The sequence below is a fragment of the Mustelus asterias genome, chromosome 22 (genome assembly GCF_964213995.1).
Source record: "Mustelus asterias chromosome 22, sMusAst1.hap1.1, whole genome shotgun sequence".
NCBI classification, from domain to species: domain Eukaryota; kingdom Metazoa; phylum Chordata; class Chondrichthyes; order Carcharhiniformes; family Triakidae; genus Mustelus; species Mustelus asterias.
In genome coordinates this window covers 59,724,782-59,747,572 of record NC_135822.1, presented here as the reverse complement: position 1 = coordinate 59,747,572, position 22,791 = coordinate 59,724,782, and the positions used below count along the sequence as shown (strand labels likewise).

Genomic DNA, 22,791 nt, shown 5'->3' with positions numbered 1-22,791 from the left:
AACTAAGAGGAATGACAATGCAAATTGCACTTGTAGTAATGGACACAAGGGCGGAACCATTTTATTTCCCTTCAACACTTCAGGTAAACACCGAAATCTCAGAAATATTAAAAGTACTGAACCAATGAGAAAGCTCAGCCATAAACTGAACTAAAGGTAATAAGTAAGCTGTCAAACTAACAGAAAACATGATAAGAATACATACTAATAACGTTATTTCTAGTTTATGTATCATGTGCTTTCACTGAATAGATAGTAATTATGACAGTTCACAGTTCTAAACTAAACATGCATTAGCAGATGAATGCTAAACAATGCAAATTAAACTATTTTCATCCTATGCTCCACATGATGTTTTATATGTAAAAAGTAAAATTGAATTAAATGAACTGACAAAAACAGAAACAATTCCAGGAAAAATAATAATGAGTCATGGTTTTTCAATTGATTTTGTGGCATCATGAAAATACCAATGAAACATTTCTGTAAAAAAAAAATCCATCACTGTTTGCGATTTGTTACAATTAATTTCTGCCATTCCACCCAGTGTCACAGGCATTTCAGTTCTTCTGAAATAAGAGATGGAACCGGGTGTGTGTAGTTTTGGTCTCCTTATTTAAAGAAGGATGTATAGATGTTGGAAGCGGTTTACTAGATTAATCCCTGGAGTGAGCGGTTTCTTTTATGAGGATAAGTTGGACAGGCTGGGCTTGTTTCCACTAGAGTTCAGAAGAGTGAGGGGTGACTTAATTGAAGTATTAAAGATCCTGAACGGTCTGAACAAGGTAGCCGTAGAAAGGATATTTCCTCGTGTGGGTGAGTCGAGAACAAGGGAACACTATTTTAAAAGGGGTCGCACTTAAAGGACAGACGAGGAAAAGTTTTTTCTTTCAGGGGGTTGCCCGCCTTTGGGACTCTCTGCCTTAAAAGGTGGTGGAAGTGGAGTCATTGAATATTTTTAAGGCAGAGGTAAGTAGATTCTTGTTAGGCAAGGCAATCAAAGGTTATCTTGGGTAGATAGGAATGTAGAACTCAATGAAGAGATCAGCGAGCAGGCTCAATGGGCCGAAGGGCCGACTGCTGCCCTAATTTTGGATGTTCATGTGAACAATGCACTGTAACAAGGACCAAAATCTCAGTAACAAAATTTTCTCTACAATTTCCTATACCATAAAAGTTCTAAAAATTAGCATAAAACAATGGACAGGGCTTTTTCATTTTCCCAACTTCAGATTGTTCACAAAGATCTTCACCTGTGAGAGAAACGGAAGAGAAAATAAAACACTTTAGTACATGTCAAAATCTATTTTATGAAATTCCATGGGCCAATAAGCTGCAGGTTGTAGCCACCAATGTTCTGGACACCTATTGACATCCATTACTCCAATAACCACTCTGCTCTTCTGTTACTGGTGGGAGGTCAGTGGGATTATGGACCATGGGAGCATGATGTATGTTTTGTACATAAGCCATCCAGTGACTTGTTTATTTTCCTGCAAGAGGCAGGATTCATGCAACATGACAACTTTCACCATATCTCATGTTGACATGTACGTTGTCACAATCTACATGTTCAGGAATTATAATTATGGGGAAGTTGACTATCGAAGCTCCCAAATTAATGTGGGTGTCAGCTATTGGAGTATGAACCAGAATGACAGCATTGCAAAGTTATCTTGATGCTCCAGCTTTCACATTAGCAACCTGTTGACTGCAATCTCATACTGGACCCTGGCTGATATTAAAGTTTCTGCTTGAAACTTCCATGCCAAAAAATGGTTCTGTTTGCTAATTTCATTGCCACAAACAGCACAACAGCAGTTAACTGCAGCTGCAGAACCCCATGCAGTAATCATTTTGGTTAAGTCTTGCTCTGCTATACATTCCTGCACAAAGGTCCGCATGGGACAGGTGATATCGTAGAATATAATCCATACAGGGCAGAAGGAGGCCATTTGGCCCATCGGGTCTGCACCGACTCTGCGACAGAGGATCTTACCCAGGCCCATCCCTGCCTTATTTCCGTCACCCCACATATTTACCCCGCTAATCCCCCAAACATCTTGAGACACTAAGGGGAAATTTAGCACAGCCAATCCACCTAACCTGTACATCTTTGGACTGTGGGAGGAAACCAGAGCACCCAGAGGAAACCCACGCAGTCACTGGGAAAATGTAGGAACTTCACACAGTCACTCAAGGCTGGAATCAAACCCGGGTCCCTGTGAAACAACAGTGCTAACCACCGTGCTGCCCACATGATGCCTGTATATTCTTTGGAAGGAATAATATTTGGTGGGGTGGGCATCCTCTTTGTCATTTGTCTCTTCCCAATCACTGTAGCAAAGCACAGACTGGGTTATTCTGACTTCAATAGCAGGTCAGAGGTTGGCTATTCTGTGGTGAGTGACTCACCTCCTGACTCCACAAAGTCAGACCACCATCAGTAAAGCAGAAGTCAGGAGAATTTGGCTGGATGAGTGCCATTCCAACAATACCCAAGAAGTTTGATACCATCTAGAACAAAGCAACCCATTTGACTTGCACCAATCCACATTGGAAGATCCCTCCACCAGCAGACTGCTGCTACAATGTGTATCAGGTACAAGGTGTATTGCAGCTACTGGTCTAGGCTTCTTCAAGAGCAGGGATTCCCTCCCTTACAGCACTGTGGGTACACCACATGGACTACAGTGGTTTAAGAAAGGAGCTCACCACCTCCTTCTCAAGGTCAATTAGGGATGAGCAATGAAAGCTGGCCTTGCTCAACTCATATCATGTGAAAGAATTTTTCAAAAGCACCTCCAACAACTACAATTTCTACCTCCAAGAAGGACAATGACAGCAGGCACATGGAAATACCATCATCTTCAAAATTCCCGGCACCATCTCGATTTAGAAATATATTGCAATTCTTTCATCGCTCCTTGGTCAAAATCCTGGAACGTCCTACCTAACAGGACTGTGGGAGTCCCTTCATGACATGGACTACAGTGGTTCAAGAAGGTGGTTCACCACCACCTTCCCAAGGGCAATTAGGAGGATAGGCAATAAATGCTACCTTTGCCACTGATGCTCACATCTCATGAAGGAATAAAAGAGGAAAAATGAACAAAAAAGGTAAGGTGAAAGAACGACACTGTACTTGTTTGAAAAGTTCTTCCTGTCTTGATTTATCATCTTCGAAATCTTCATTGACATCCAATACCAAGACTGGAATGTTCTTCAGATGTTCAAAGTGCAATCTGTTGAAAAAGAAAAATGTGTCAAAGCCTCATTCAAATAAAACTACATTTCCTCAAAATGTTGTTTTATTTCTTCTTGCCGTCCACACATTGTATTGTCTTTGTGTTGCACATGACAAATGGACCAAAAGGGTTGTTCCCGATTCTCAACTAATATTATTTAACCAGAATATAGGAAACAAAACAAGCTCTCCAGAGGAAAAGTATTTCTACATCCTGCCCTATGCTTATGCATGACAATCAGGCTGACATTAAAATCTAAAAAGAAATGGCTTGTTGCAATATGGGGTAGAATCTTCCACACCCCCCCTCGCCCTTTCTGGGTAACAAGCTGGCAGGACATGCCCATCACTTAGCTGCGGTGACAGTGCATTGGACAGCCCTCCCAGCCTTGGGTTGATTAATGGCCACATAAGGACCTCCTCCCACCAATGGTAATTGAACTGCAGCAAGAAGTGTTCACTGTGTCCATGGTACTCCCCATTCCCACTGGCATGTTCCTACCCACCCTTCCTGAACTCTGTCCCAAACCTCCCTCACCTCAGCCTGCCACATCGACCTGGGCAGAAGACTCACACTTACATTATCATTTGGTTTCTTCGACAATCATTGTTGCGGGCTGGTTGCAGTCATAGAATCCCTGCAGTGCAGAAAGAGGCCATTCAGCCCATCGAGCCTGCACCGGCAACAATCCCACCCAAGCTCTACCGCCGTAACCCCATGTATTAACCCTGCTAATCTCCCTGAAAGTAAGGAGCAATTGAGCATGGCCAATCAATCTACCCTGCACATTTAACTGTGGGAGGAAACTGCAGTACCCGGAGGAAACCCACGCAGACACAAGGGAGAACATGCAAGCTCCACACAGACAGACAGTCACCCGAGACCAGAATTGAACCTGGGTCCCTGGCGCTGTGGGGCAGCATTGCTAACCACTGTGCCACTACTAAATAGCTGCAGAGTGAACCGACCAAACAGAGCGGGGCTTGCTTTGAGTTTCAGCCAGGGGGTTGTCTCTGCATCAGCTTCTGGCCATATGCTCTCATATGGGAAAAGAAAAAATTTTACAGGACTACAGGGAAATAACAGAGGAGTGGGACTCGTCTACGAGCTGACACAGGGACGATAGGTTAGTTTTCATGTGTACTGTATCATTCTATGATCTGACCTTTAGGAGGTCCGGACATTAAGTCACATTTTTACAGAGCCATTTGTGAAATAGTGCTTTAAAAGGTCGAAAGGCAAAAAAAGTAAAAAAAAGACAAGAAGAATTAATTAGGTGAAGAAAAAAGCAGCTAGGCATCCCATGTAGCACAGCTGACTAAAATTGATAATATGTCAGGAAATTAAGTACAAGAGCTGAAAAATTAGAAACAATCACATCACTTACTCCATACAATGTTTCACAAGCCAGTTTTCATGTCGTGAATGCAGCTGTTTCAGATAATCCAACTGAACTTCTTTTTCTTCATCTCTCCCCCTTTGTCGTAGTCTTTCTAAGCATTTCTGTGGAAAAATAATCAATAATTCCCACAAAACCTTTGAGAGAAAAATAACATTTCAAATACATTTAACCCGGTCACCGATTATAATTTAGATTTAGTAACGATTCCCTTCAGTGAAAAGTTACATCAAACCAAAGGAAAAAACTGCACTAAAGTCCTTGCAAAAGTTTCTGTTGTAAGTATCAGTAAATGTGATAAGAACATTTGCTGATTCTATTAATCTGGAGCTTTGTCCATTGAGCAACACTTTGCATGGGTCTTCATTAATCTTTATTTCCAGTCATTTACACAAATAAAGCAATTACTTCTGAAAATATTTCTTTGCATTCTCATTTTTAATGTGATTAAACTTTAGTGTCATCAGCTGATTTCAGAGACCCATCAATTTATGCAAACAAGAAACAGCAGAGGTTAATACACCATACATTGATCCCTTGAAAAATATCACTCAACAATTTGTCCACTGCATGAAAACATTTCCTCAAATGCTTCCCTATTTTTTACTCAACTTGTGTATCCATTATAATAGATTCTCAAGGCTTTTTGCTTAATTATAGAAACATAGAATTTATGGCACGGAGATAGGCGCTTCAGCCCAAACTGGTCCATGCCGACTAAAAAGCCCGTCTAAGCTAACCCCATTTGCCTGCATTTGGCCCATATCCCTCTAAACCTTTCCTATCCATGTATCTGTCCAATTAAAGTTATACAGAAATTTACCTGGAAATCTCCATTTTTCAGCATTTTCTATTTTTATTTACCTAAAGCATTCTGAAAGTCAAGGTAAAATTTGCTGAAAGAAATTCTCCAGTTCATTTTATTTGTAACATCTCAAAGGAATAAGGAATCTTGTCAGGTATTTATCTCTTTCTTACATATACTCTTTAGTTTCTATTCTATAGCAGTGCATGGAATTTACTGCATAGAAATTTGGGGATTATGTTCCACTGCAGCCTCCTTCTACCCTAGTTCATCTAATCCTATCAGCATGAACTTCTACTCCTTTCTCCCTTGAGCTTATGTAGCTTTTCCTTAAACACAGGTAGGTTATTTGCTTGAACTACTTCATGGGGTAGCAGTTCCATAATGAAACCAGTCTCTGATAAGATGTTTCTTCTGAATTCTTCACAGAATTTATGTATGACACAAAGCTTTAGATTTCCCCTCCACATTTTCTCTTACATATTCCCCATTACCTTCCTAATTTTAAAGACCTCTGAGGTAACCCCTCAGCCTTATAATTTCTAGTCTGTATTGATAGATATAACCTTTTATTTCTGGTTGTATTGTGATGTTAGTGTACCTTTAAGAAAGGTTTTTCTTTAACAAAAAATATGATTTCTGCAGCTCTCACAGCTTCAGTGGTTTCGTAGCTCACAGCTTCAGTGATGTCATTGTTGCCGGCTTGACTTTTATTGGTACTCAAGTGTCTTAAATGGGGTTGTTTGTGTTTACTATGGGATTAGTTTTATGATCCTTCATTGTTCGGAGGATGGTCATGTGTTTTTGGACACTTTTTTTCCAGTTTGGAGCTGCAGATTTGAGTTTTAGTTTTAGAAGGGACAGCATGCTAAAAAGAAGTGTTTTCCCTCTCTCTCTGCCGTTTTGAAAATTCTGCAGGTTAGCAAGATCTTGTTTTCCTGAAGAGTGAAAATCTGTTGTTGTTGGGGGCTGGATCAGAGTCTCTCTGGTGTTTTGGGAAGCTGTCTTGTCTTCATACTGTTGAGAGTGAATCCAGAGAACTGCAGACTTCAACCAAAGGACGCAATTTCCATTATCATGTAAGTAGTAGACTTTGCTTTATTGAACCTGTTTAAAGGGTTGTTTATGGAGGTTGGTTTGATTGGAACACATTAGATATCTTTGTTAAGGTTAATGTTACATTATAGTGGTTGCTTTGTTCTGGTTTGTAATTGATAAAAGTTCTTGCTAATTTTCTTACTATACATGGTGACTATATTCTTAAATAAACTTTGTTTGATAAAAGTTCCTTAGTGGGTCATTCGAATCATACCTGAAGGGAAGCATATCATATTTATCCTAGCCAAATTCAAGATGCAAAATTTATGATCCAGGCGGGCTCCATAAAATACTGACTTTTCTGACCTGAACCATAATGGTATTCTGTAAATCTTGTTTGCACCTTTTCTTTTTATATGGAGACTAGACAGTTCACAGTGCTCTTCAGTGTTTCCTGTGTATGCCTTGTACAAAGGGGAGGCTAATAGGTTTGTACTTGTCTCGTGAATAAGGTTGACAACCTACATGCACAAATAGCCATGTAGGAGTAATGTAGGAGTAATGACAGAAAGGTTGCTTAAAATGGGACAGACAAGGTTCTTAATATTTGAGCATATGAAGTGTTCACAAAAGATAGGGAAGGAAAAAAGTAAAGTACTGATGAGGGAAGATATTGTTGTGTTGTAAAGATAGGGTGTCCTCAAGGGAACAAAATGCATTTGGCAAGAAGATACCCCAAAAGGGGTATGATCACGCTTTAATAGAAACTGAGTCTGATTAACACCTACAGTATTTTGATCTAAAAGTCAAGATTTTAAAAAACATTCTGAGGAAGAAAGTTTCACTGAAGATCAAATATAATTTGGTTGTAAATGCCTGCATCAACTTTCTTTTACAGAAAGGTGGGAAATGCCACACAGGCCACATTAGATGGTTAGACATACCCTCTCACAGTTCACAGCATAATTTGACCAGTTCTGCATTGTTAAAATGCTAAGATCTAAATCTATTAGTCGACGTTGCTAAATTTCAGCACAACTTACCTCAGGAGATGCTTGAAGATAGATGATTCCTTCTAATGCTATTCGATTGCCAAATTCATTTAGAAGGTAAGTATGCCAGTCTTGGTAGATCGTCCATTCGGTCTCATTCAAGCAACCCAATTCATATAGATTGGAAGCAAATATGTACCTACATACAAAAAGAGAAAATGCTGGAAAATCTCAGCAAGTCTGGCAGCATCTGTAAGGAGAGAAAAGAGCTGACGTTTCGAGTCCAGATGACCCTTTGTCAAAGCTGGAACCAAAAGAGAAAATGCTGGAAAACCTCAGCAGGTCTGGCAACATCTGTAAGGAGAGAAAAGAGCTGATGGTGGTCTGGACTTGAAACATCAGCTCTTTTTTCTCTCCTTACAGATGCTGCCAGATCTGCTGAGATTTTCTAGCATTTTCTCTTTTGGTTTCAGATTCCAGCATCTGCAGTAATTTTCTTTTATCCAGTATATACCTACATAGAGAACCACAAATATAACTCAATTAAAGTTTCTGATCATCAAACAACTCAAATTTTTAGTTCTACAAGAGAGCTTTTGTAAATTTATAGCTAGCTTTTGGTCAACTGTTAATGTAAGCAGATCAGAGCTATTGATTCTACAATGATTTTGAACCTGGACATCTGCTTGCAGTTTGAAGGAGTCTCCACTGTTCAGGGACTTTATTCATTGAGCAACTGAGAGATACAATTTGTAATGGTTCAGTTTCGATCTCCCATCAGTGTTAACTGGCTTAAGCTGTGGCAACATTAAGTTTACTCATGTGAATAATGATATTTTTGGGGTTGTGTTTTACTGTGAAACGAGCTTATGGCTGTGTGTTTTTCAAAGTGGTCTAGGTTTGAAAAGCATGCACTGGAAGTAAATATGGCCAAACTGAATGTTTGAAAAGTAACTCAGCCATGGGTAGACATTTTCATTAGGAAATGAACAAGGTTTGTTGTGTTTAACTGTTAAATTTCAAAGCGGAGTAAAATTTGGATTTACAATTTGGAAAAAAGGTAATAATTAAATAAGGCAAGGTTATTAACTTTTATTTAACCTGGAGGCGGAGGTCGTAAGAACAAGAAAGATTTTATATTCTGAGACATTTTAAACTTCAAATAAGGCTGAGGACAATGCAATCAGGATGAAAGAGAACATAATGTTTAAAGTGATGGATCGAATGTTGATCAAGCAGGCTACTTTGTTCTGGATAGTGTCGGGCTTGAGTGTTGTTGGAGTTGCACTCATCTAGGCAAGTGGCCAGTATTCCATCACATTTCTGACTTGTGCATTGTAGATGGTAGATAGGCTTGGGGAGTCAAGAGGTGAGTTATTCACCACAGATTTTTTTTCCCCAGCCTCTAACCAAGTCTTGTCTCCATACTATTTATATGCTGATCCAGCTAAGTTTCTGGTCAATGGTAACCCCCAGGGTGTTGATGGCAGGAGTTTCAGTGATGGAAATGTCATCAATGGGGAATGGTTAGAATCCTTTTTGTTTGGGATGGTCATTGCCTGGCACTTGCCTGGCATGAATGAACTTGATGTGGAGATGCTGGTGTTGGACTGGGGTAAACACAGTAAGAAGTCTCACAACACCAGGTTAAAGTCCAACAGGTTTATTTGGTAGCAAAAGCCACTAGCAAAAGCCACTAGCTTTTGCTAGTGGCTTTTGCTACCAAATAAACCTGTTATGAATGAACTTACCACTTACCACCCCAAGCCGGAATGTTGTACAGGTCTTGCTGTTTATGGACATGGACTGCTTTAGTATTTGATGATTGTATTGAACAACATGCAATCATCAGCAAATAACCCCCTCAAAGGTTATGATGGGGAGATGATCATTCATGAAGCAGCTGAAGATGGCTGGGCCCAAGGGACTCCTGTCATGATGTCTGGGCTAAGATGATTGGAACAACCATCTTCCTTTATGCAAGGTATGTCTCCAACCAGTGGAGAGCACCTCCCACCTCCTCCCGCCCCCACCAATCACCTCGATTCTCACGGATTCCAGTTTTACTCGAGGACATTGATGGAAAACTCAGTCAATTGCTGACCTGATATCAAGAGCAGTCACTCTATTGACTCATGATTGGACTAAAGCTGTAATGAGGTCAGGATCCGAGTGGCTCTAGCAGAACATGAACTCACCAATGGTGAGCAGGTGCTGGCTTGCCAAGGGCCGTTTGATAGCACTGTCACTTTGTTAATGTTCAAGAGTAGACTGATGGGGCAGTAATTAACCGGATTGGTTTAGTCCTACCTTTTGTGGACATGAAACACCTGGGAAATTTTGCATATTTCACAGTGCCTGTGTTGTAGCTGTACTGGAATGGCTTTGCTATGGGTATGGAGGTGGTGGCATAATCACTGGACAAGCAATCCAGGGCAATGATCTGGGAACCAGGGTTCAAATCCCATCATGGCAGATGGTGAAATTTGTATTCAGTAAAAATCTGACATTCTAATGACTGTCGTAAAACCCCATCTGGTTCACAAATGTCATTTAGGAAAGGAAATTTGCCATCCTTCCCCTGTCCGTAGCAGATCCTCCAGATCCATAGCAACGCGAATCTTGAATTTGACTCTTAAGTGCCCTCCGAAAGCGACTCAGTTGAATGGCAATTAGGGATGGGCAATAAATGTTAGCCCAGCAAGCAACACCCACTTTGGATTAACAAATTGGAGCATCCACCCAGCACACAACAGTGGTTGTGTTTTGCACTGATGTGCTGGGCATCATTGAAAATGGGGATATTTGTTGGACCTTCTCCTCCAGTGAGTTGATTAATTGTTCACTATTGTTCAGATTGCAAGGCTTTCTGATATGAAGGTTGTGGGATTGCTTCGCTCTGTCGATGGCATGGTGTGTTGTTGATTCAAGAAGTTGACATCTCATTTTTAAATATGCTTGGTGCTGCTTCTAGCTGATATGCTCTCCTGATCTCCTCAATGAACGAGAGTTGATCACCCAAGTTTAAGGTAACTATTATGGGTGGCATCGTGGTGCAGTGGTTAGCACTACTGCCCTCTTTTTTAGGTTTTTTGTCACAGCATCAGGGATCATCTCTCCAATTCTCGCCTTGGGTGACCGCGTAGAGTTTGCATGTTCTCCCTGTGTCTGCGTGGGTTTCCTCTGGGTGCTTTTGTTTCCTCCCACAGTCTAAAGATGTGCAGGTTAGGTGGATTGGCCATGCTAAATTGTTCCTTAGTGTCCCAAGATATGTAGGTGTGATGGATTAGCCATGTATATGATTACGGGGATAGGGTAGGGGAGAGGGCCTGGTACTCTGTCAGAGAGTCGGTGCAGACTTGAATGGGCCAAATGGCCCCCTTCTGCACTGTAAGGGTTTCTATGAAAGTGAGGGATAAGCTGGGCAGATCGTAGCTGAATACAATTCTGCTGGTGCAGTTGGCCTATGGCGTGGCATGGATGCCCAGTTTTGAGCTGCTAGTTCTGTTCGGATTCTATCCCATTTCACAGGGTCATAGTGCCACTCAAAACAATGGAAAGTATCATTAGTGTGAAGGTGGGGTTTCATCTTCACAAGGACTGTGCCAACGTCACAGACAGGTGCATCTGCAACAGGTAGATTGGGAAAGTCTTTGGTTCCCCCACCACCTGCCACGGGCCCAGCCTGCCAGATATATCCTTCAGGATTCGGCCAGCTCAGTCAATAGTGGTGTAACCAAGCCACTCTCAGCGATGGATGCTGAAGTCCCCCACCCAGAGTAAATTCTGGTTTCTTGCTATCCTCAGTGCATCTTCCAAATGGTATTCAACGTGGAGGAATACAAATTCATCAGTTGAGAGGAGTCAGTACATGGTAACCAGCAGAAGGTTTCCCTCTTCATGTTTGACTTGATGCCATGAAAATTCATGGGGTTCAAAGTCAATGGTAAAAATAATCAGGGAAAATTCTTCCTGACTACCATTGTGCCACCATCTCTGCCGGGTCTGTCCTGCCAGTAAGGATAGTGATGGAGGTGTCTGGGACTTTGTCTCGAAGTAATGATGTAGTGAGCATGTCTATGTCAGGATATTGTTTGAGTAGTCTATGGGACAAGCCCCCAGAAGTTAGCAAGGAGGAATTTGCAGGGTCAATTAGGCTAGACTGGCCATTGCTATTTCCAATGCCATGGTCAATGTTGGATGGTCTGTCTGTTATTATATATTGCCACTATGCTGCCATCGCTATGAACCTAGTGGCACAAGTGAAATCGCAAAATAATCCCAAATTAACCATTTCAGGAAGGTTATATGTATAGTTGGAATGAGAAACAGAATTCTAATAGTGAGGGGTATTCTGCTAAAATTGATTGTGAAAGAAGCTTTGCAATTCCCACTCACTTCACCTTGCTGAACACAAAGAAAGTAGATGGTGTTATGAGTCAATATTGCAGCCATGTTGTTACCTATCACTATAGACTGATCTTTCAAATATATGAACTGGATCTTCTGCCATTTGTAGTCTTGGGGATACTGGTGCCAAATGGGCCTTGATTCGACTCATGCAGGAGTATGATTGAAAGGTGTAAGACCATCGGTGGGGGTCCTGGTAAAGCATCTGAAGTAGGTTACCAACACTTCGCTGTGTGGACGACAGCTCCTGGGGAATAACGAACAATTGTTACTAAAAACTATGAACACTGAAGGACAAAATACAACAGAAAATACTGCAAATTCATTGCTGATGAGTCAGCAGTAGACAGAGAGAGAAAGGTCAGTGTCTTAGGCTGAGACTAAAGGTGAATTTCACCTGAAATGTTAACCCATTTTTCTGTTTAAGGTGCTGACTGACTTGCCATATTCTTATCTGTTTATTGCAGGCTATAATTTCCTTTCAACAAGTGAAAAGTGAAAAACTTGCTTCTCTAATATTGAGGACATCCCATAGCACTACAGCCAATGAAGTATTTGTTAAGTGTACTACTGTTATAAACTAAACAAATGTTGCAGTCAAATTTCACACAGCAAAGGCACACAAACAAATGACCATGTTACCTTCCCTTTGACACATTTGTTGAGGGATAAATGTTTTAAAGCCATCAGGAGAACGGCACTGCTCTTCTTCAAAATGGTGCCATGGGACATTTTATGTTTACTTACAAGGCAGATAGGTTTTGGTTTAACTCACCCCAAAGACTCTGGCAGTGCAGCATCCCTCAGGACTGTCCTGGAATGTCAGCCTATAGTTAATGTTCTTTGGAACAGGACTTTAGCTCACAACTCTAACTCAAAAGCTACCACAATCAGACAGGAATAACATTCAATCATAAGAACTTTTGGATTTCTTTGTACCTGTGAACAACAATGATGTCAAAAAGCATTCCAACCCAGCTGGTTAAAACAAGGTCAATCTCATCTCAACTAGAGGTGATACTACTGGGCATGGCTCGTCAGCAACTCAACTGCCTGTGACTTCAGACAAACACAATGAATAGCATCCATGTCTTCAGAATACAAGATATTATTTTAATCAATTATTTTCCAATGCTTTGATTCTGCCAACAAATGAAGTCTATGGCACTGACTTGCATCGCTTCCAGGAGGAAGCCTCGCCAAAATTCCAATTTATAGCTGGTTAATTGCATGGGTCCCAAGAAAAAAAAATCATTTCACAGAGCTTATTACAAAATTCACAGGTAGGAAAAATGCTCACCAGAAATTTTAGATTTCTTTTGGTAAACTGGTTATGAGAGAGAGTCTTCTGATCACTGGATCAGTTAGTCCAGGTCTGACTGTAAATGTTGTTCTGATTGGAGACATATCAGCCTCATGTGTCATTTGGTCATTTTTGATTGCATTGCAAGAATTTGATGCCTACCTCACTGCAGCTGGAAGCTGGAATGTTGCACCATTTGGCAATTGGCTCTCGAATAATTTCCCATTGGCGACTGGCCTTCTTCTCCAGTAGCTCAGCAAATGTCGATTTACCTACAGCTAAATCAAAGCAGAAAACATTGTTCAGTTTTACGGAAGAATAAATAGTGTCATCAAGAAGCGTTTAATAGCTTTGGTCTACATTTTGAAAAATATTCTAGGTAGTCATACCAGTTTTTCCTGGCCATTTTGACAAGCAGTGAGCCAAAATGAAAGATCTCAGACCTGAGTCGTTAACGCTGTTTTTTTTTTCTCTATACAGATGCTGCAAGACCTGTTGAGTATTTCCAACAATGTCTGTATTTAGATTAGCCAAAAATCGCTTGGTTAGTAATTACTTTTTCAGACACCACATACCTTACCTTTCCATGAAATGCAGCGGCCAACTTTAGAAATTGTAACTGAAGCAGGGCTGAATGTGCTGATATATTGACTGCTGAATCCAGAAATGCTGATAGCGGCTAACAATTACTGTGTAGTTTTAAAAATTATTTACCACCTTTCAATTCAACAGTGTCATTATACAACAAATATTTAGCTTGTGTTGGGATAAGGTGGATTGAGCATCAAGCAGACTCAACACAAGCAAAGCATAATTACACAACTGAAGTTAAATGAATGAAAAGCAATTCAGATTTTCAGTTGCAGTGACAGGGCATCTTTCATATTGCTTCAGCTCTCGTTGATGGATGAGCTGTTGCTTTGTCAAGACTGAGAAGGAACTGATTCAACACAGAGGATGGATGAATTGAGTAGCACGGGGATGTCTTTTATGCTTGATGAAAATCGCAACGAATGAGATCCCAAAACAGCCGGATTCCTACAGCAAAACGGCCCTGAAATATAGTTTTTGACTCCAAGAAGCATCTGTGAAACACAACTATTTTTTCCCCATCAAACAAGAGCCAGTAGACTCCAAAGACCATATTCAAAAACATACTGATGCCATTTGCAGTGTTTGCCAAGTGCTTTGCCAGAACTCTCCTGATTAGATTGTCATAGAGTTTTACAGCCGTGTCCACCTTGTCTGCCCAGCCATCAAGCATCTATTCTAATTCCATTTTCCAGCACTTGGTCTTGAATGCTATGTTACTTCAAGTGCTCTCTAAATGCTTCTTAAATGTTGTGAAGGTTCCCGCCTCTACCATCCTTTCAGGCGGTAAGTTCCAGATTCCCACCACCCTCTGGGTGAAGTTTTTCCTCATTCTGGCGAATCTTCTCTGCACGTGCTCTCATGCAATCGCAACCTTCCTTTTGAGTAACAACTGGATCTGCACACAGTACGCCAGCTGTGGCTTAACAAGCGTTTTATATAGCTCCATTAGAACCTCTGTGCTTTTATAGTCTTCAGCTAATAAAGACAAGTATTCCATATGCCTTCTTAACCATCTACCTGTCCTGCTGTCTTCAGGGATCTATGGACATGCATCTCAAGGTCCCTCTGTTTGTCTGAATTCCTAGCATCGTCAATTTAAGAATTTGATAAGACACATTGCTTTTTTTTTTTGAGCACAACGGCATGCTCAATGACTGCTTATCCAAATGCTTACATCTGTTAAGATCTTTGTACAGCCACATACAGCTCTCAAGACTGATTTCTAGCAATAGGTAGTTTATCACATGTGTGCTTTCATTTATGTAGTGTATCCCAAACCTGACAGCTGTTTTTCCAATGGCAAAAGAGCAAGGCGAGCAGCCCATTTTCTCAACTTATGTGAGAAGAGTTCCCTGAAGGAAGTTCTCAAAGCATTAGGCAAGTGCAGCCTGAAGTCAGATGGTTTTATTATCACTGTCATACTGATTTGCAATCAATACCACTCTGCTTCAATCTAAAAGTAGTAGTAAAGTGCCAGAAGAAGTTTAATAATCAGTTCTGATGAAAGGTCGTCAACCTGAATCATTACCTCTTTTTTTCTTCTCTTTCCACAAATGCTGCCTGACCTGCTGAGTATCCCCAGCATTTTCTGTTTGTATTTCCTACCATTAAATTGCAATCTATAAATCAGAAATACGGGGTAGAATTATCACATTTTGAGATTAAGTGTCGTGGCAGGCAGCTCTGATAGCGCCTGTTCCACTGACCAGAATAGCGGGATCCCGGGCCAGATTCTGCACTCGGAATCTCATTAATTCTGCACAGGCGGGTTCCCTGCCAAATATCCTGGTGGGCCATCGACCTGCCCTCAGCTGACTCGGGTCTATGTGGCTGAAGGTAGTGCCTTTAATATATGTGCTGGTTGGCAGATGATGTACAAGAAGTCAGAGCTTAAACACAGAGCTTGGTGTGAATTAGACACATCTGACAAATGGAGTGGCTTGCTAAAAAGTGACAAAAGGAATTTGTAAGAATGAGAATGCACCGAGAAGTAATGGGTAAGTGGTACAATAATGTGTTTTTATCAAACTTAATTTAACCTACTTTCCAAACTTCAAGATGTCAGTGGCAGTTAAAGGCCAATCAGCTGGAAGTGGGTCCTGATTGGTTATTAATTATTGTGGCTGGAAGTTGACTGATTAGTTGTAACAAGAATATTTCTCAAGGGTATACATAAGGATGGATATCTGCAAAAGCACATGGCTTTAATCATAGAGTTTGGTGAGAGTTGATTAAATGCACTAATCAGACTGATGACAGGAGTTTGGTGAGAGAAGGAATTCAATACGGCGGGTGAAGGAGGTGCTATGTAATTTAAACCAAGGGACAACAGTAAATAAATAAATACCAGAGTAATTAATTAGATTTTAAGTGGGTAAAATTAAATTAAAGCAGAGGAGTTCATAGCTCCTTGAAAGTGGAGTCACAGGTGGACAGAGTGGTGAAGAAGGCATTCGGCATGCTTGGTTTCATTGGTCAGAACATTGAATACAGGAGTTGGAATGTCTTGTTGAAGTTGTACAAGACATTGGTAAGGCCACACTTGGAATACTGTGTGCAATTCTGGTCACCCTATTATAGAAAGGATATTATTAAACTAGAAAGAGTGCAGAAAAGATTTACTCGGATGCTACCGGGACTTGATGGATTGAGTTATAAGGAGAGGCTGGATAGATTGGGACTTTTTTCTCTGGAGCGTAGAAGCCTGAGAGGTGATTTTATAGAGGTCTATAAAATAATGATGGGCACAGATCAGCTAAATAGTCAAGATCTTTTCCCAAAGGTAGGGGAGTCTAAAACTAGAGGGCATAAGTTTAAGGGAAGAGATACAAAAGCATCCAGAGGGGCAATTTTTTCACACAGAGGGTGATGAGTGTCTGGAACAAACTGCCAGAGGTAGTAGTAGAGGCGGGTACAATTTTGTCTTTTAAAAAGCATTTAGACAGTTGCATAGGTACGATGTGTATAGAGGGATATGGGCCAAATGTGGGCAATTGGGATTAGCTTAGGGGTTTTAAAAAAAAAAAAGGGTGGCATGGACAAGTTGGGCCAAAGGGCCAGTTTCCATGCTGTAAACCTCTATGACTCTAGGAGAGTGATCTGATTGCAGCAAGTAAAAATCTGATATGAATAAGTAATCAGAGTGAGAGGATGCTAAACTAAGAACACTATTGGTCAGAATTTTACATTGCTCAGGCAGGCACGCATCCAACCTGGAAGCACATGAAATCACAAATCCTGACACCATCACATATTTACACAATATTTTAGTTGGAAGCACACCTGCCAACAATCAAACAGGCAATTTAGCTCATTAAGGAGTCAACTGAACAAAATTTTAAATGGCCCGCCTGCTTTTACAGTTAGCGGGTAGGGAGATTGGCTGAGCAACTTGTGTATTAACTTCAACCTTACTCCAGGGTGGGATGAGCAGGTAACGAGTCTAAGCTGTCTCCACATTTTTCTTTAAAATCTGACTGCATTTACATGTAAATAAAATTTACAAAGGTGTCTGGGGGGACTGAGGTTTGTGTTTGAATGTGCTTCCTAGATAGTCTTTGTATAAATTTTTCCATCGCAATTTTTTTTTTCAAAACAGGTCTGCAGTTCCCTGAGACAGCTCCTCAGCAGCTGTCGCCGACAGAGCACCAGCTACACACTCCCCTTTCTGGACGCTCACCCTCTTCCCATCCTCCTCGGCAACACTGACCCTTTCCTAATGTGTTTCACACTGGATGCCCATTAATTTGCCAATCAGCATGATATCATGTTCTGGGGCTGGAAGCATGCTTCGTGCTTGCTTCCATTTCCACCACGGTCGCGTGCCTGACGGATGAAAAATTCAGGTCTTGTAGACACATTATATACAGCTTTCTAAGACAGAGATATAAAGGAAAATGTGGAGACAGCTTAGACCCGTTTCCTGAAATTCCAATGGGAACTCCAAGAGGCTTCATGAATAACCACAAGGTGCAGAAAGCTGCACCAGATATTCGCCCTAAACTTCAGGACTTTGAGCTTGAGGAGTGGTTGAAGTCACTGTAGGGCATAATTTCCAATTGTACATGCTCCAGGAGACTGTGTTAGGGACCAGATCAAAAACTCCAAGTCAGGTTGGCACTGCCCTGTCATGTCCCTGACCAACTAGGGGCTACACTGGCTTCCAAGCTCCCAGTGCTATCACATCTGTTAACTGGTTGGCACTGCCAGGGGCAGGTCATGTAGGTGACCCTATAGTGGAGTTCATTTCAAAGGAGAGAGAGGATGGAGGGCCCGATGCCAGCATATTATGCCGTTAGCCTGGAGCCCAACTTATCATTAAATTTGGCATTAGGATGAACATAAAGTGTTTCGCTCCAGGTGTGATTCAATTGACCCACTAGGAAGCTTTTATTGAAACAAACTTTATTTAGGAACACAAAATATAACAAAAAGAATTAGCAAAGTTTTTAGCAATGAAAATGTTCAAATGACAAAGTATAATTCTTAACAGCTATCCATCTCTTTAGTTCCAATTGAAGCAACATTCAACCCGTAGGCATAAATCCTCCTTCAGAACCAATTAGCACCAACAACAGATATCTCATGTGGATGCTAGATTTCTCGCCCTTTAATCCCTCTCAACGGATGCAGAAAGACACCTGCCTTCTGACTCAAAGAGCAGATCTTCAGAGAAACAAATCTAGTTTCTGACAGATTCCAGTCTTCAGAGAGACTCAGAGATATTTATTGTTCTGCAGCTCCCAAAAAGCAACTGAGCTGGGTTTCTCTCTGTGAGCCCAGTCCTGCCCAGTCACCTGGTATTATTGTCAATCAACCCAATCACTGCCTCCTGGCAGAACCCCAGGGGAAAGCACTAAAATAACAGAACAACATTGGGCCAGATTCAAACAAACATTCTAGTAATTAAGACCAATTATGCTGCTGCAGTAACAACAGGACTGACAGATCCAGACTAAATGGCACTGATAATGGAACAACTGCAAAAACAGATCCTGCACAAGAAACATGACCCAAATACGTTTCTTAAAGGCAAGTATCATCACAGCTGTAATTATTGAAATTATTAGGATGCTAACTAGGTGTCCATCAGGTGAGGTTAGGAAGAGCAGATAGTGGAAGAATTCTCTGGGAACATGCAACTCTGAAATTAGTTTTCAATGAGGGCAGGTAACAGCTTGATGAGTGCAGTCTCGAATACATCACAACAATGTGGGACAAATGACTGCACAGCAGGTCATAGCTAAGTGTAGGAATGCTGTGGTCATAGGAGATTGAGTGGGAAATTTCTGGCCCCATTTGACACAAATGCTCCCCCTCCTTTTTGGGGAGCTGCCCCTTTTACTTTGTCCTGATTTAATCTGAGTTTGTTTACTTGGTTTGGTTTGACCTAAAAAAAAAGAGGACACAAATGCAAATCCCATTATGGCTGGAAACACTCTCAAGAGGGCCAGAATGGTATTTGCACCAGGCAGATCTCAGAATGAGATTTTCCCTGTGTTATAAAGCAGAGGTTGATGATCCCCCCCCTCTGAGAACTAACACCAAAACACCCAAAGAGAAGTTCCTCACCTTATAATCTGTAAAAAGTGAGTGTGAAATGGTGTGACCTACCCTTCAACAACTTTGAGTGGTTAAATACAAAATAACTCCCTGACACTCTAAAATCAACATGTAACAATTTATCTAAAACTATTAAAAAGCCGAATAAATCCCTAACTATTAGCAATTCCCGAATAAAGCAAGATTCTAATGGTGTGCTGTTCTAATAAATACAATTCCCACTGATTAACAAAAATAGAATTTCGTCACTCTCTAAAATACAAACAGGTTTTGTGTCTTCCAGAATATTCTGGGCCTTTTCTGTTGATTCTTCTGTCTGGAACTTCTTTCTTCTTTGGTACCTTTGCTATCGGGATGGTGCTTTCTCGAAGACATAAATGAAGCTTTGACAGCCAGCGATTTTTTTTTTTCTCTCTTGAGAATTGAAAGCTGTTATCTCTGGCAGGTGGCAGTTGCTCTCTCTTTTTGTCCCACTGCCCCCTTCTTTATACCTGCGATGACATATCAATATTTCCCAGAATAGGATTGGTCCCAGGTTGTCAAAACCATCAGATTTAAATTTAATAGATCCTTGGTGTCTAAGTGCCTGATTCAAATTGATTGGCTAAATTCAAAAGCCTGTTGTCTCGGTAAAAACTGCTGCTTGGCGTTTCAATACAAATGTTTCAGTTTGGGGCTCCCTATGTAATTTTTAAAAAAACTCTCAAGCACAGAAAAAAGCACCTTTTAAAGGGACCATGCAAATGCTTTGTCACTAGCATTTTACAATTTTACAAACACCAATGTACAATTACTCTACCCAACTTCGCAACACCTGCTTCCCCCCCCCAGCAGCTTAATGCCATATCTTCCAGGAACTCCATATGTTCCTGCCTGCCGTAACGACATAATGACAGCAAGAATTACTTCTAGTCTCCAAAAACACAGACCAAACATGATAACGCTGAGGGAATCAGAGGCCAACGTGTCCCCCAGGGGGTCAGGGACATGACAAGGCAGTGCCAACCTGACAATGGTAACTGGTTGGCACTGCCAGGGGCAGGGCCTGTCAGCAACCGCATAGTGGGGGTTTGTTTCAAGTGAAGGAGGGAGGCGATGGGGAGCCCAATGCCAGCAATTGGGGGATGGGGAGGGGAGAGGTTTAATGTTGGTTTGAATTTGGGCACGCTGATCTCTGTGGAGCCAGTACTGCCAGCACCTTTAGGCCCTGCCCTTCACAATGATGGTGCAAAACATACCCCCCGCTTTAAAATGGCAAAATATACAAAGGTCTGGACAGAGAACTTGCCTGTTTCTGTTGGGAGAAACACACTGGTTTTCAGTCTAAACCTGACACTGCCATTTTTTGGGAAGTTCCATCCTCAGTACTCAAGAACATGGAATTATTTTCGTAACCGCGAACGGGAGTCATACATTGTGATTATTTCCCATAAGGGAGGCAACACTGAAGAGTGCAGAATATGTTTGCAGTGGACAGGGAACAGGTGGAAGTTATAGTTCATTTTGAAACTGATTAAAGGTAGAAAAATGGTTCCAGTCTCACAAAGTTCCAGGAGATAGGAAGGAATTTAAAGAGCAGGATCTCAATGGTATCCAGAGGCAAAACTGCTTAACCTTAACAGACAACCAGGTCAATTAGCAGGATTAAACCTTAAAAAAGATGATAATCCAGAATTGCTACGGGGCAGGAAACCATTTGGTGCATTGTGTTTGCACTGGCTCTCTGAATGAACGACTCACTCAGTACCATTCCCCATAATCCTGCACACTCTTCCTTCGCTGTACATTGTAGTTTTAAAGTTTATTTTTCACCTATAGAATTACACACTCTGCAATAAATTGTTTCAAATTAAGAAACTAAAATGAAGTAGCAACAATTAAAATACTGGACACCACTGAACAACAAACGAAAACAGTACAATCTGGAAGGAGGGATTTCAGGATGAAAGTTTAAAGCACCGAAGGTTGGAAGTGACCGAGGAGTTATGTGAATCGCACTCGTTATACAAGCATAGCCTTCGGAAAGATGGGATTTTTAAAAAAGTGCAACATTCATTTAACACTATGAAAATGCGTGTTTGCACTTTGAGAATAAATTCCATAACAATCCCAAGAGATTTTAATACTTGGAATCAGTTTACAATAGTAGAAAATAAGTTTATTATTATTCTGCCGTTATTTTTCAACTAAAAATCCTTGTTTGCATTATTCTGAAATATTTACATGAACTCACGCCACACTCGGACTTTGGCATGTAATTTTATTTTTTGAATTTACAAAGCCCTACCGATATTGCCCTCCACAGAAATCCTGGTGACTCCCAGACTTTTCTGATTCGCAACAGCGTCGTTGGCGGCGCAAAGACGTTTACGAGCGGGCTCGGTCCACATCATCAGCTCAATGTTACTGCATCCCTTCCAGCAGCACCTGGCGGGGGGGATCGACCGTCTTCTCCGGGCGCAGAGAAAAGATCTCAGCAAGCAGCGACCAGTCACATCTCTGGCTGGCAGCATTTGGCAGTGGTGGGAATCTCATGCGTGTAATCCTTGCTACAAATCTGAACGGTGCAGCCATTTTAACAGCAGCTTGTAAAAGATTGAGACGTGCATGATGTCGCGCCTCTGGGTTCCCGCCTGCACGTTCTGTTTGAAGCACCCCGACCCACTCAGAGCAAAGAGATGTTCACAACACTCTGGTCCCCATGATATAACGTTGCTTCCTTTCTGCTGGGAACAACCCTTTAATATTCAGTGAAGCAGTTCCGGGTTAATGTCATTACAGAACTTTATTTCACAGCTACTGTTTGCAGTTGAGAAACGAGAGTGGAAAATATCTAAAGGCATCCGTGCCCAGACTCAAAATAATCCACTTGATTCTATATTTGGACTGCATCTTGTGTTCACACCGAATGGCAGCTGCATTGCTGCAGTTCTTGGGTTTGGCACAGCCCTGTACAAACAGGCTTGTGCAACCCACTCGCTTGATGCGGGGGTGGGAGCATATTTGCATTTCTTTGTCACCCCAGGGCTGATGAGCATGAGAAATTTCATAAAATTTGGTACAATAAACTGAATTTCAAAGAGAAGTTGGGGTTTTAAGGAAAAAAAACAGTCGCAGCAAAATCATAGCAATAAAATTAAGTGAAAAAGTAATAAAAATGACCCGAGAAGGTCAGTGCATGTGGATGGGTTAGTGTGTGGGTGCATGTGTGCCTGGTACAGCGAGGGAGAAACCTGAAACAGGGATAAAGCAGATTCGAACTGTATTGCTCACACATACCCTAACAGACTGACTCAGTCTCTCACACTCAGTCACTCACTCCCATTTCAGTCCCAATCAGTCACTCACTCCCACACACCATGAATGATGGTGGACAATTAAACAACAAACCAAAGGAGGAGGAGGCTCCACAAATATCTGCATCCCCAATGATGGAGAAG

General features: G+C 41.3%; 1 protein-coding gene across 1 annotated transcript; it reads right to left on the bottom strand.

The window, feature by feature from the left end:
- Nucleotides 1–36: 36 nt before the first annotated feature.
- LOC144510097 (deoxycytidine kinase 2-like) lies at nucleotides 37–22,320 on the bottom strand. The gene is made up of 7 exons (XM_078239366.1): nucleotides 21,639–22,320; nucleotides 13,358–13,473; nucleotides 11,946–12,139; nucleotides 7,534–7,681; nucleotides 4,636–4,751; nucleotides 3,146–3,245; nucleotides 37–1,253 (listed from the first exon to the last, which is right to left on the bottom strand). The coding sequence occupies exons 1-7, from the start codon at nucleotides 21,862–21,864 to the stop codon at nucleotides 1,215–1,217; spliced, it is 939 nt and encodes a 312-aa protein (XP_078095492.1). The 5' UTR covers nucleotides 21,865–22,320; the 3' UTR covers nucleotides 37–1,214.
- Nucleotides 22,321–22,791: the final 471 nt, after the last annotated feature.

What these genes read in the sequence shown, in the direction of transcription:
- LOC144510097 (XM_078239366.1), bottom strand. Translation starts at nt 21,864, where the DNA reads ATGCTGCCAGCCAGAGATGTGACTGGTCGCTGCTTGCTGAGATCTTTT. An exon ending in CAGCTTCCAGCTGCAGTGAG is followed by an intron (nt 12,140 to 13,357) that starts GTAGGCATCAAA and finishes GTTATTCCCCAG; the next exon opens with GAGCTGTCGTCCACACAGCG. An exon ending in ATCTTCAAGCATCTCCTGAG is followed by an intron (nt 4,752 to 7,533) that starts GTAAGTTGTGCT and finishes ATTTTTCCACAG; the next exon opens with AAATGCTTAGAAAGACTACG.